At 52.9% G+C, this 12,868-nt stretch overlaps 3 protein-coding genes across 3 annotated transcripts; all 3 read right to left on the reverse strand.

Annotated features, from left to right (window-relative positions):
* Positions 1-208: 208 nt before the first annotated feature.
* Positions 209-1,954, reverse strand: QC762_705935 (uncharacterized protein; the record flags this gene model as incomplete). Its single annotated transcript, XM_062893445.1, has 2 exons — positions 259-1,954; positions 209-229 (listed from the first exon to the last, which is right to left on the reverse strand). Exons 1-2 carry the CDS (start codon positions 1,063-1,065, stop codon positions 209-211), a joined length of 828 nt encoding a protein of 275 aa, XP_062739246.1. The 5' UTR covers positions 1,066-1,954.
* Positions 1,955-2,705: 751 nt separating this feature from the next.
* On the reverse strand, positions 2,706-4,523 carry QC762_705940 (uncharacterized protein; the record flags this gene model as incomplete). Its single annotated transcript, XM_062893446.1, has 1 exon — positions 2,706-4,523. The coding sequence occupies one exon, from the start codon at positions 4,521-4,523 to the stop codon at positions 2,706-2,708; it is 1,818 nt and encodes a 605-aa protein (XP_062739247.1).
* A 680-nt stretch (positions 4,524-5,203) lies between these two features.
* Positions 5,204-9,123, reverse strand: QC762_705950 (uncharacterized protein). Its single transcript, XM_062893447.1, has 3 exons — positions 7,729-9,123; positions 6,454-6,826; positions 5,204-6,393 (listed from the first exon to the last, which is right to left on the reverse strand). The coding sequence occupies exons 1-3, from the start codon at positions 8,178-8,180 to the stop codon at positions 5,668-5,670; spliced, it is 1,551 nt and encodes a 516-aa protein (XP_062739248.1). The 5' UTR covers positions 8,181-9,123; the 3' UTR covers positions 5,204-5,667.
* Between the last annotated feature and the right edge of the window lie 3,745 nt (positions 9,124-12,868).

The following is a 12,868-nucleotide window of genomic DNA, read 5'->3' on the forward strand; positions in this document are numbered from 1 at the left end:
GTGCAAGATATCATTTTATTAAAGAATTACAAACAGACATTTGGGTTTCAGCTTTGTATCCCCTCCATCATACACTGCCCGTGTATCATTGTGACCAACCCCCCTTTCTGATCTCTCACTCCATACAAAGCCAACCCACAAATACATACACTAAAACAAAGTTCAATGACAAAAAAAGACAATAAAATTAGCGAGGGTATTTTGTATCTCACTCCCCAAAATCAACTACCTCCAAAATATCATTCCAATACCAATCACCGTCCCCATCACCAAACCCAAGTTGCTCCTCTCCTTCAAAGACTCCCCAGCATTAACAGCCAAAACAGTATCGAACGGGCTTCCTCCTCCCCCTCCCGGAACCACCACAACATTCTCTTCATCACCACCCCCCGTCTCAGCTGGCGCCTCCTCACTACTAGTAGCACTAGGCCCAGCACTCTGCACAAAAGTCGGGATAATCGTCGGCAATGACGTAGTGGTCTCATCCCCTCTAACAGCCTCGCTCGTCGTCGTTGTCGTCGTCGTCGTCGTCGTCGTCGTCTCCACCACCGCACTCGAGCTCGTAGGAGGACGAACTGTAGTAAACGTCAATATCTCATCCCCTTGCCCCTCGCTCCTCGTCACCGTCGCCGTCGTCTCCCTCACCATCGTGCTGCTCGTGCTAGCCGTCGGCCGAATGGTGGAAGTAACAACAGTACCTTGCCCCGGCGCCCGACACAGCGCCTGACCCAACCCGCCCTGCAGCGCCAGCCACAACCACGACCCCCTGGTGACAGCCACATCGGAGCATTTCTCCCTCAGCGAGTCCTCCTTATCTCGAATACCCCGCCGGCAAGCAATCGTGCATTGCCCTTGTGCAATGTCGAATTTTCGGCAGTTGAGTATGGGCGCGTTGTAGGACAGGATACACGAGATTGGGATGGCGAGCGAGGGTATTAGTTGGAGGTCCGAGAGGGAAAGAAAGCTGGTCGACGTGACCGAGGAGGTGTCGTCCTGGGCGGTGGATAATGAGGATAGTGATAAGATGGTGAGGAGGAGATGCGGTATTCTGTTGTGGTTGAACATTGTGTTTGGTGTGGTGAGCTGCTGATATGATTCAAGAAGGACGAGAAGATCCAAAGTAAAAGTCGAGCAAAGGTGAGTGAGTGGATTTGATAGTGTGTGTCCCCCCAGGAAAAAGCCGAAACTGGATCTGCTTCAATGGCGGTAGATCCGATCAGTTCGACTGTCAATGCGGCTGAACAACCGTCCGTCCTGCCGGACACAGCACTCGATTCGAGGTTTTCCCTTATCGTCGGTCGTCTCGTGATGGTGGGGTGGTTTTCTTCTCGTTGCTTTATGCCGCCTGTGTCTGGTATGCTTTCGAGGTGGTGATGAGGATCCAGCAGATAAACCCCAGCCGTCGCCCACTCGAAGATGACAACAATTAAACCCAAGGCCACCTCTCAACAAAGGCCTCCAGTCCTGGCAGTGCCTCGCAAGTGGCAAAAGAAAGAAGAGACGAAATGTAAGTCGGTGAAGGTCAAATGGCTGGGTCAATGAGGTCAGACCAAAGAGGCCCGAGTCGATCTTTATGGTGTTGATATGGTCGCTCCTGCTCTTATTGTTGTACCACACTCCTTCCCGTTCAAGCCAAAAAAATTACCAACAAACGGCAAGAACAGATCAAACAGAAGAGAAAAGAAAGAAAGATCGAAGCACAGCTTCCTCAAGTCGAAAAGAATTGGAAAAAACCAGTTTGCGCCCCCTTCACCAACGGGTGTGGAATGGGGAATGACAAACAGACAAGAAAGAAGAGAAGGTTGGGTTGGGTGTTGGAAAAGACTTCCCCGGGCCGATCGACGAGCCTTTACCTTACCACCACAGGGCAAACACAGCATTCCAGGCGGAAGGGAGGTAGACAGGCGTCCATGTTGCCCATATATTCCACCACCACCACCACCACCACCTTGACCCAACCATCCCCCCCCCCCCAGTCCAGTCCTATTAACCTCACCATCCCACCATCCCATTCCATTGGCTCCCACCCTCCTCTCTCGAAGAAAAAAAAGGGCTGGATCAAAATGACGAACAGATTCTGAGACGAGGGTTCATCCTCGACCGTTCGCACCATCCACTCGCTTCCCTCTCTCCCTCTCCCACGCTTTTGGGTTACACCACCCTCGCAGCCAATCACCTCCCCAAGAAGTGTGTGCTCGGGCGCCAAAAAGCGTTGAAACGAAACAGAGCTCGCGTTTGAGAGGCTGCCCCTTTGCTACCCCTGATGCGTCTCTGATTGGTTGCTTCAGAATTGGGCTTGGCGATGGTAGGTTGTGCGATGGTACGCAATGGTTGGAGTGGCGCTCGGACCATCAAGGGGTTGGATATCTGTGCCACCGCTCATGATAGTACCCCTGAGCCAAGGACGATGTTGAGTGAAAGGCAGGTGAGCTTCTTTTGTAGGTGTAACTTGTGTTGTTGTTGTATTATCATATTTGCTCTCTAGACACCAGTGTTATAGCCCAGCCTAGCCTTGTAAATCTGTATTGTGTATCTCAACATTCATCGTTGAGATGCCGTCGCTCTTGTGATGCCATATGTTATACACCCGAATCCATATCAGATCCAAACCCTGTGAACTCCCTATACCCATGCTCCATACCCCATATCCCAAACATAAACGCTCAACAATATCATAGTATACAATCCCGCTCCCATAGATGAAATCACGACCTCTTCTGCCCCATCTCCTCCCCCGCAAAATCATCCCACTCCTCCCCCAACTCCCCCAGCCCACCACCACCACTCACCCGTCTCCCAACCCAAATTCCCCCAGCCGTCAACCCGCTCGCAACCAAAAACCACCCCTCAAACCACCGATCCACAAACGCCGGCTCCAGCGCACTCTCCAACGCATCCCCCACCGACCTGCCCACCTCCTTCGGCAAACTACTCCTCAGCAACAACGCCGCCGAAATCACATACGTCGCCGCGATCTGCCCTATCAGCAGCGCCAAGTTCGCTTGGGCTTGATACAGCACCCCCGGCATCCACTTCGTAAACAACCTAAACGTCTGCAGGACCGAATTCGCGCTCGCCGCCAGTATGACACCCGACAACAAAAAAGAGATCTGACGCGCCCAGGCGAGTTGATCCAGTTTCGGGTCCCAATGTTTTGCCAGCAGGCCCAGAAACCGGGAAATCGGGTCCGACGACGAGAAAGAAGGCGAGTAAAGCGACGACGGGTAAGAACTCAGGTTCCGTTTGAGCGTGGTAAGAACCGTAGCAAGAATGCGATACACGCAATACCCCGCAAAAACATACTGCGGCACCGCCAACACCCTCCCCACCACCGTCCCATCCCTCGCGTGAGCCTTCTGCCGTGCCTTCAGCTGCGCCAGACTCCCCGCCAGATTCGCCTCCATAGTCTCCAGACCCGAGATTTCCATTTGTAGGGCTTTAATCTCTGCTTGTTCAGCCGTCGTCCCCATTCCCCCAGTCACAGCCTTGATCCCGCCCAAGACCTTCCCCATGATGCCATTTGATCCCTGGTGATGTTGTTGCTGCCCCCCTCCCACCCCCTCCGCCATCTGCGCCTTCCGCTGCAGACTCCTCAACCGATGTTTCTTCGTAACCAGCAACTCACTCGTCGCATCCAAACCAGCTTGCTTCCTCGCAATATCCGTATCCGTAATCGGCCGCCGTTTATACGCCCGGTTATCACTAAAGATATGCCACGGGCTGCTCACGCTCGCAAACCCCGACAGCAGCGCCATGCTCAATATACCAATAACCCCTATCCTTTCCAAACACGCCCTCGACAGTCCACCACCACTCTCCCCCCCTCCTGGCATCCCACCATCAACCCTGGTCCTCTGAACCACACCCGTAATCCGCCCCATCCACCCCCCAGCATCCCCAGCATCCCCATCCCCCCCCCCCACAACCCTCCCCAACCACCAAAAACAAACCAACCACCCCCCAAAAACCCCCATCTGCAACCCCCAAGCAACCCTACTCCTCTTTCCCCTCCCATCCCTCCCCAACCGCAACCCCAACCCCCCCCCAACAACAGATTGCACCTCCAGAAAAGGTATAACCCCCACCAGCAAAACCAACAAAGTCGGAACAGTAACCCTCAACCCCACCGTCCTCGCCGTTGGTATCGCCTCTGCCACCTCAGCTAGTATCAGTTCCGCCAGCACCGCGCTCAACCCTAGTGTCACAGCAAAAGTGTAGGCGGCGATTTTCCGCCGGGGCGACTTGCTCGCGTGCTCCTCGTGCGCTTGACGTAGCGACAAGGGCGCAGACGCAGGAAGGAAGTGGTCTTCCCCGTCGGAGATGCCTGATGAGGCGGAGGAGGAGACGCGAGACTGGAGGGAGGCGAGGTGGGGGAAGAGTTTGGTTAGGGAGATGGAGAAGACGAGGAGGAAGGTGAGGAGGAAGGGGGTTAGGGCGAGGAGGGTGGAGATGCTGAAGGTGGAGGGGAGGCAGGAGGTGGAGGTGGAAGTGCAGGTGGTGTCGGAGTCGGAGTCGGGGGGCATTCTTGCTCTGGTGGTGACGGTCGCGAGGATGAAATAGAAGGTCGATTTGCGTTGAAAAGTTTTGGTTGTTGTTTAAGGGTATGTTTAATCGCTTGCTGCGGCACTCTCGGATTTGGCTTTCGGATTCGGTGGACCAAGCAGGCCTTGTTTGTTCGATCGTCGTGGCCGTGGTGATAATCAATCAACCAATCCGTCTATCCCAATTATCCGCTCGTGATCGTGTGTCGTGTTTGCACTTGCGACGACCTCTGCGCTGCTACTACTCCTGGTGCTCGGGCTGGCGGCGCTGGTGGTAGTGGTGGTTTGCGACAAGACACAAATGACCAGAGCATTATACCATATCCCTTTCTACTTCCGAAATTTATGTGTCAATTCAAACCCTTGCTGGTGTGTCGTTAGGCAAAAAAAAAAAAAAAAAAAGGATCGGAATTCTGGTACACACTCCTTGTACGTAAAAGCTGAAGCTCGTTTGGGTCGTCGTCGGCGGAACGTTTGCACAGGAACGAAAAGCGATGGGCATGACGAACGAGAATGGGCGCGTCTAGTTCAATGGCCGGCTGGGGACCCCGGATTTTTCTGTAAGGGAGCTTGGACCATTCCCCGCCATCCACCCATCCATCAGCCTCACTGCTCTTGGCTGCCTTTCAAACGTGAGACTTGCCCGATGCCTAAAGACACGTGGACATTCAAACAGAAACAACAACCAAGAGAGAAAAGATTAATAGCTATTATATATACACCAGGACCTAGAGGATCGCTGGAGTTCTGCCAGCCCATTGATAGTAATATACAAGTTACGGATACAGTTAAAGCGCTTCTCTCTTCCTGCTTTGGACATCCCATCCATCAAGCACCCACCCCTTCTCGCCAATATCTCACTGTGTACTTTCTATAACGCATCTCAACTCCCCAACTTCCCTCCACTCATCTCGTGTAAAAGTGCCAAAGCCTTAGGTAGAGCAAATTTCCGCTACTGTCATGTTTTGTTGGAGCCCAATCCAGACCTGAAGTTTTGATTCGAAAGAGAAGAAAAACAGCCTCTCCCGTTTCCTTATTCAGTTTCAATTGCGCCCCAACACCTTGCCGTGTGATAAAAGCCAAAATCCACCCAAAAAGAGAGAAAGAAAAACGAGCGAAATCAATATCATCCACTGGTCCTATCCTGGGACTCATCGTCGTCGTCTTCTTCATCCACCTTTGTAGACTTCAATAAAGCCGCAGCCTCGCCTACTTCCATATCGTGTAGTCGTTTCTTCTGCTCCTGTTCCTTGATGATTTCTGTCTGCTTTCGCGCCCCATTCAAGTGCGGCGTTGACGAGACAGCCTCCACCTCGAAGTCATCGTCATCGTCCCCGCTATCATCATTGTTATCGTCGTCCTCATTGTCGTCGTTGTCACTTTCGTTGGCCGGTGCTGCTGGGCTTGGTGAAACCGACGCAGTTCCGGCAGACGAAGGGGTGGCTAGCGCCGACGGGGATGATCGGCGAGAGTTGGACCCCTTGGGGTTGTACGGCTTTATCGTGGGGTCGAACCTGGCCGGCAGGCCAATGGCTGCTGCCACCCGGTGGGCTTCCTCGTCGGCCGAGATGGCCTTCTCCAGCTCGTAGATACTGCTCGTCTCGCTATCCGCCTCGTGTTTTCCAGAGTTATAAGCCAGCATCTGCGCATAGCTCTGTCGACTCGGGTCGTGGGACCGCTTCTCCTTCTTCTTGGCTCGTTTTTCGTCGGGCCTAACCACCACAACCGGAATAGGGATGTACTGAAGGCAGTATTTGGAGAAAGAGTTGCGCGTATTGACCAGACCCTGAATACCACCCATCGAGCGGCCCTTGGTGCCAACCACCAACATGGAGGGGTTGTACATGCTAAGCTGGGGGGGTTTGGTTAGCATTCGTGCGCGCACCGTGGGAAGAAAAACATATCTACGTACTAGCTGCTGGAAAGTGTCGTGGAGTTTGCCTACAGCATATTCGAGGACCAGTTTGATGGCCCTGTTGTGTTCGTTCTTTTCCTGAATCGATTGGAGTAGCTTTTCTGCGTCCTCCTTGTAGTTCTTGTCGACCCGAAAGGGGGTTTCTACCACCCTCACACAGATCACCTCATCGCCGTCGTCAACCATGTTGGTGAGCAACCAGACCAGCGCATAGTCGGAATAGGAGTGCTCATCAAGGCCAACCATAAAGGTGCGGGACCGGCGTGATGCTTGGTAGCCGTCATGTTTGGCGTGAAGTGTCAATGACGCTGGATTGTTCTTTGTCGCTTCGCCGACCGGAAGGTTGTCAAAACCGACATGCGATCGAAACCTGTGGGGCGCAGGGCTTTCTGTTAGCATCGCCATGAGACGTTGGGTGTCTTCTCAGCCAGACAATTGGTAAGAAAAGTGGTCAGGAAACCAGTTCGGAGTAAGAAGGATAATGGTGCAACGAGGGGCAACTAAAAGGGCAGATAGGTGCAGGGATGACGGAGGCAACATATATCGTCGAATAAGGCCACTGGGCTTCTAGGAGGCTCGACAGGAACAAGCTTAGTACCGTTAAGTATCTGGAGGGCCGGGCAAGGGAGAATGACGCAGGGAAAACGTGACGCATGTACATCACAGCCACAGCCCAGAAAAACACATGCGCAAAAAGTGAGAAGAGAGAATGGCAGACCCCTCACTTGACACGCTGCTCGGCTAACGGGATCTGGGCTGGAGGCATGACATCTGTCGAGCGAGCCCGCCGTCTAGCGAGTGATTTGGTGGGGTGGCGGGGTTCTAGTGGTTGACTTTGGGGTGGGCTTCATCCATCGGCGCCTTTTTTTTCCATGATAGTCTGCTGAGCGGTGATGCGAGCCAAGTATCCCCAAGAAAAATGCGCCCGCGGCTTGCTGCTGGTATAACCTCCCATTTGTCCTGCCACCACGCACCGAACCAGCTCGCCAGCATCATCATGATCATCGTATTCTTCTCTCCTTGTGCCACGCGATATCCTCCAGACGACGTTTGGTAATGGGATCAGAGGTTCACACACAGCTCCAAGGCCGGGGGATATGCAATCATCCGGAAACAAGAGCTATCCCCGTCCAAAAAAAGGACCACTTGGACCCGTGTGCACAAGCACAGGTTGCGCGTGTACCTCGACTCAGCCGAACGGGATTGATCTGCACCACACCGAAATGGGGGTCGGAAGGGATCAGGTACACATGCAGGTAGGGTCAGACTTACTTCACAGGTTCGGGCGACGCCTCCCGGAGTCTCGTTTTTATATCCGTTTTCCGGTGCGCGCCTTGCGGGAGGCTTGGATTTCGAGGAGGACGGAATGTGACAGAGGCCGTCGAGGATTTTCTAGATGCGACACCCGGCCGGTTGCTGCTAGCATTCGAGGCTTGTCGCAAATCATCCACACCGTCCTCTGCCGAGTTGGACGACGACGTCAAGGTGTTGGTACTAGCGCCCGATGACGCCGTCGCCAGTGGTGGGAACGGTATGGTTGCGCCGGGCGATGTCTGAGGAGACTGCGGGGGGCTTATGTTGGCGGCGAAATAGTCGGTGGGAGCTTTAGAGGTGGTGGTAGTGGTTGTGGTTGTGCGCGGCGAGACATCCGAGTCGGGGCTCTTCGCCGCCTTGGAGGAGGAGATCAATCCGGCAACATTTTTTTTGAATGTTTTACCGGCCATCGTAGGTCGGATATGTGCGTGTGGGAGAGTCTGGGTAGACGGGTGCTATGCCAGTGCTTGAGCGGCCTCACGGAGAGGCCAGCAGAGGCTATCCAACAACAACAACTTGCATAGAGCTGTTGGAAAACTCGGTTGGTGAGATGTTCCCACTTGGACTGGTGCTGCTGACGGCACCAGGCAAGCAACGGGAACTTGCTTCCAGGAGGTGGTGAAGAAGGTGCTTGCTCGGTGAGCTTCGCCGCAAATGGCGTCGAGTTGATTTGTTGTGATTTTAAGCTGTGGCTACTGGGTCTCGTCCCGGCAAAGGTTTTGACAATGGATGTGTGTTATGCTGAGCTTGTTGATGGATGAGAATATGAACAATTTGAATGTATGTTGATGTTGCCTGTTGGAGGGGGGAAAGCTCTCAGATGGTTCGCAAACGGAAACTGCACTGGTTCAAGCAGAGCTGGGTGGTCGAGCAGGTGGGGCACTGGAGGGTACTTTGAGGAGTCTCGGTCGTTCTGCTTCTCTTGTCACGCAGCCAAACGATACTCTCTCGGTACCGTGATGCAATGTATGCAACGGTTTTATATGAAGCAGTAAAAGGAGATGGCACGAGGCGGGCGAGGTTTGGGAAGGAAGAAAGGGAAAGTCAGAAGAGGCCAAGCTGTGGATGGCACCCTAGTGGTTAGATATCTGATCCCGTCTTAAGAGCGTGAGAGCCAGACAGAGCCGGACCCCAAGTCACCACCGCTTCCATTTTTTTCTTTTGTCTTGGCGGGTGGGCTGTTTCCTGGCTGTCCAATCTGGCAAGGGTATGAAGGGTCCAGGAAGTGCCAGGGAAGGGAAGTCGGTACGGCATGGGGAGGCAAGACCGTTAATCTTGCTAGCGGCCTTGCGTTGTCCATCACGGTGCAGCTTTGGTGCAGCTTTGATGAATCTGGATCACCAGACGGCTATTCGGCCACCCTGTCCCTAGCCAAGCTGGTCTAGCACTGTCCCGGTAGCGTCGAGACTGCCACGGCCTGGACCTGGACCTTGAAGCGGGGCACTGCGAGTGACGCACATCCGCCAGTCTGAATAGCAGCGGCCAGTCCCGAGAGCCGATCACTGACCTCCAATTCTGTCATCCAACTCTCTCCCAAGAAGCTTCGGACAACGGGCAACCTGGAACACCTCGAGTCCTGTAACACATCCGCACCTGTTGTGCGGCGAAACACAACAGGACCAAGCTTTCTCGACCGGCCAGGCGATAGAGCCTTGGCAGCCCGTAGCTCAGGTCTGGCACAACACGTCGTCGTCTTTGCCTCTTGTCTCTTGTTGCTCGTCTCACTGGTCTCGTCTCGGGTGGGTGAACAACGAATGATCCCATTCGGTGACCACTCCTGGGAGCTCCCGGTCTCAATAAAACGCACCTTTACAGGTCACATGAGCCCTTGACATCCCGGGGTAGATGTGGTATGTAGAGATGGATCTAGCACCATCTGCCCAATACCACCTGGTACTGCTCCCGTGGGACTCCCATCTCCCGCTACTCTGCCGCCGACACTATAACTACCGCCACGCTGGACTACCGACCGCTGCCGCGCCCACCACCACCACCAACGGCCACTGCCATCAACATCATCACCATCGTCGGCAAGCTGCCTTGCTCGGATGTGCCCTTACACCATCCACCACCCGCCCTACTCCCGCTACAGATTGGCCTTGCAGAAACAAAGACGGCAGCAACGGCAGATGACCCCACCACTGATGGCAGCGGGCGGTCCTTGGGTTGTCTTGGGAAGTCTTGGAACGAAGGTCCAGCTTCTGCCGCCAAGGTGCTAATCAGTGGGGCAGCCGTCAGCGAGGTCTTGTGAGGGCAAGCCACCGTCCCCCGGAACCGTCCCCGTAGGTTTACCGGTAGGTCACTTCCCTTCTCTACAGATACAGGAGAGGGGGGCATTGGAAAGCGGTCAGTGAACTAACTGATGATGGAGCAACAGCTACCTATCCACTTGCTACCGCCACAAGCAGAAGGTGAGACTGCCCGTGCCTGTACATACGGAGGGCGGGAGGTTTCCGTAATATCTTCAGGGTCTCTTTAGCCAAGTGTCTTGTCTCGGACACAGGGCTGGCTGGGAGGAGAGAGAGAGAGAGAGGCAAGACATTTGTTACTTGATCGGTATGCAAAAAGCCCCGATATCAAACAACCACCCGGCACCTTTTACATACACCGTCCGTGTACCTCTCGCTCTCTCTCCGTCAATTCCATTCGGGGATATGAGCTCATCTATTATCGCGTTGCTGTCGGAATATCCGGAGGGGGGTCCGCCCGCCCTTCTTCGTATGTGTATTGGAAATCAAAACATTGTCCACCCATCCATCCAGCATGTGCTACCGACGAAGAACAAGGTCGGTCCAACAAGGAAACGCACAAAAGATCCATGACGATGCTTGGGGCTTCGGCACGGTGGTGGGCTGGGCTTTTGCGGGACAAGACTCGAAAACCGACTTGGCAAAATGAGACGTACACTACACTACACTATCAAGCAACAAAGTTGAGGTTTAGATGGAGTGATCTCCAAGGCTTGCTTGAACCTATAAGGATGGGAGAGCCTCCTTGGGCGTGCGGCTTGCATATGCATGCCTCTTTCTCACTCACACACATTCACGTTTACAATTCAATCTCGTCACGACATACAACTTGGGGGGAAATGGGAAGGAGATAGCCCGAACGGCCGACAACATCCGAAGATGAAAAAAAACGTGTTGTTGTACAAAGCTAGAGCTTATTACAGGACTCCTCTATCCACCGCGTCGTCGGCGGCGGAGGCGGCGGGGTAGCATGGAGGGGAGGGGAGGGGTGTGAAGTGAATTGTGTGGTTCCAGATCTCTCTCTGTGGGTTGGTGGTGGTGGTTGGTGCGTGGGTGGGTTTGGGCTTTGCTAGCAAGTGTCCATCCGGAGGCCTCCCTCTCAAAACTCCTCTTTGTGAGAGAGGGACTCCATCACCACACCGCATCATTCTTTGACGAGAAGGGAAAAACGTGGACAATTGTTGCGTTCCACTGCTTGACACCTTTTTTTCTTAAAGGTTTCAGTTTGTCATCTCCGGCTTGGCTCTTTTTTGATGGAGGAAGGGAGGGGGGGAAAAGTCTTTGGGGGAGGGTCTTTGATGGATGAACATGCATGCATGCAAGACTTTGATAGTGGTTTTAGAGCTGAGAAAAGACTTTTTCTTGAGAGTAATAAGAAGAATTGTTTAGAGCATGAGTCACTTACGGCGACATAATTTCTAGACCAGGTCGGTCTTCAGTACCTTATTGGTAGAATGCATCTTGGGCACCCAATTCATATCTCCCAGCCCTACCTGACTTGAGCCTGTGTAAAACACACCTAGGTAGGTACCCAAAGTAACACCAAGCAACCCGTACATTGTGAGAAAATGTCTGTACTTGAATAGACGCCGGCCCAGGTTGATAGGGTTGGACTACTTGTCAAACGCAATGTACAAATGCACATGGTCAATAGAGTAAGTAATGCAAGTTGCTCCACCAAGCCTAGAAAAAAGGAATCTCTTAGATGACTGGCAACTCGGACCACCTCACCACTAGCTGTACAGACCACCCTGCCTACACCCAGCGATCAATTCAATCAATTAGCCAGCCAATCAAACTACCGAAAATATCCAACCAACACAAAATTGTCCGTGCGGGCCACTTCTACCTACAGGAGTTTGGCTTCACCTCGGTATACCTCCAAGCCGATTCCAGGCCCGATCAAATCTACTATGATTTCATTTTTTTCCTCATACAAAGCTCTGCCTTTGCGATTTCCAGCCTGATTTTCCACTACTTGGCAAGCCGGAGGCTGAGCCGGTAGATGGCAGCTACACCTATATTAGTATGGTAGCCCGCACGGACAATTGCGTGTTGGTTGAGTATTAGCAGTAGACGAATTAGTTAGGCGCACACACTACGGCACTCATTCAATTGCGACTTAGCTGCACTACACTCAATTGAAGTACATGCAAGTGCAATAGGCTTTTCCAGTAGTAGAAAGGCATAGATACATACCACTTATTATATACTTATGTGGTGGTGTCGTGCCTTTAATTCGAGAGTGTAGCCTCGGTGGTGAGCTTCATGCTCGAAGCCCTAAATTTTGGAAGAAATTTGGAAGTGCTGTCAAATTAGGCCTAGTGGAAAAGTAAGCCTTGGCCCATTTTGGGAGGGTGGTCAGGTGACCTAGCTTATACAATATGTGGGGAAGTGGTCCGAGTTGCCAGTCAGTTAAAAAAGTCCGAAAAAAAGAAGTTCAGATCTCACTTTCAGAGATGTGTACGTACCTTCTAAATACTCCGTTACACAACCTCAATCGGCATGGAGTTCGGGCATGGGGGGAACCGCCCTTCCAGCTTACCTTGCATCAGAGACAAGTTAGGCGCCGCCGGCCTTGTGCATAACTTGCTCTTCTTCTCGACTGGTAGGTATTGGCTTCTGCTCCTGTATGCAGGACCTCGGAGGTGAAAAGTCTTGGATCATCAAAAAGTCCACAGGGATAAGTTGGCACCCAGACAACCTTAACTCCCCCAAGACTTTGGGCATCCCTCTTATTAGGCGAGAGCGAGAGAGAGAAAAGAAAAAGAGACTCGTGAATTAAACCTGACCATCTTGTCAGACTATGAGATATGCAGGCGAGCTTGGAATCTACGCTACCTATACTA

The sequence above is a fragment of the Podospora pseudocomata genome, chromosome 7 (assembly GCF_035222375.1).
Source record: "Podospora pseudocomata strain CBS 415.72m chromosome 7, whole genome shotgun sequence".
Lineage (NCBI taxonomy): Eukaryota > Fungi > Ascomycota > Sordariomycetes > Sordariales > Podosporaceae > Podospora > Podospora pseudocomata.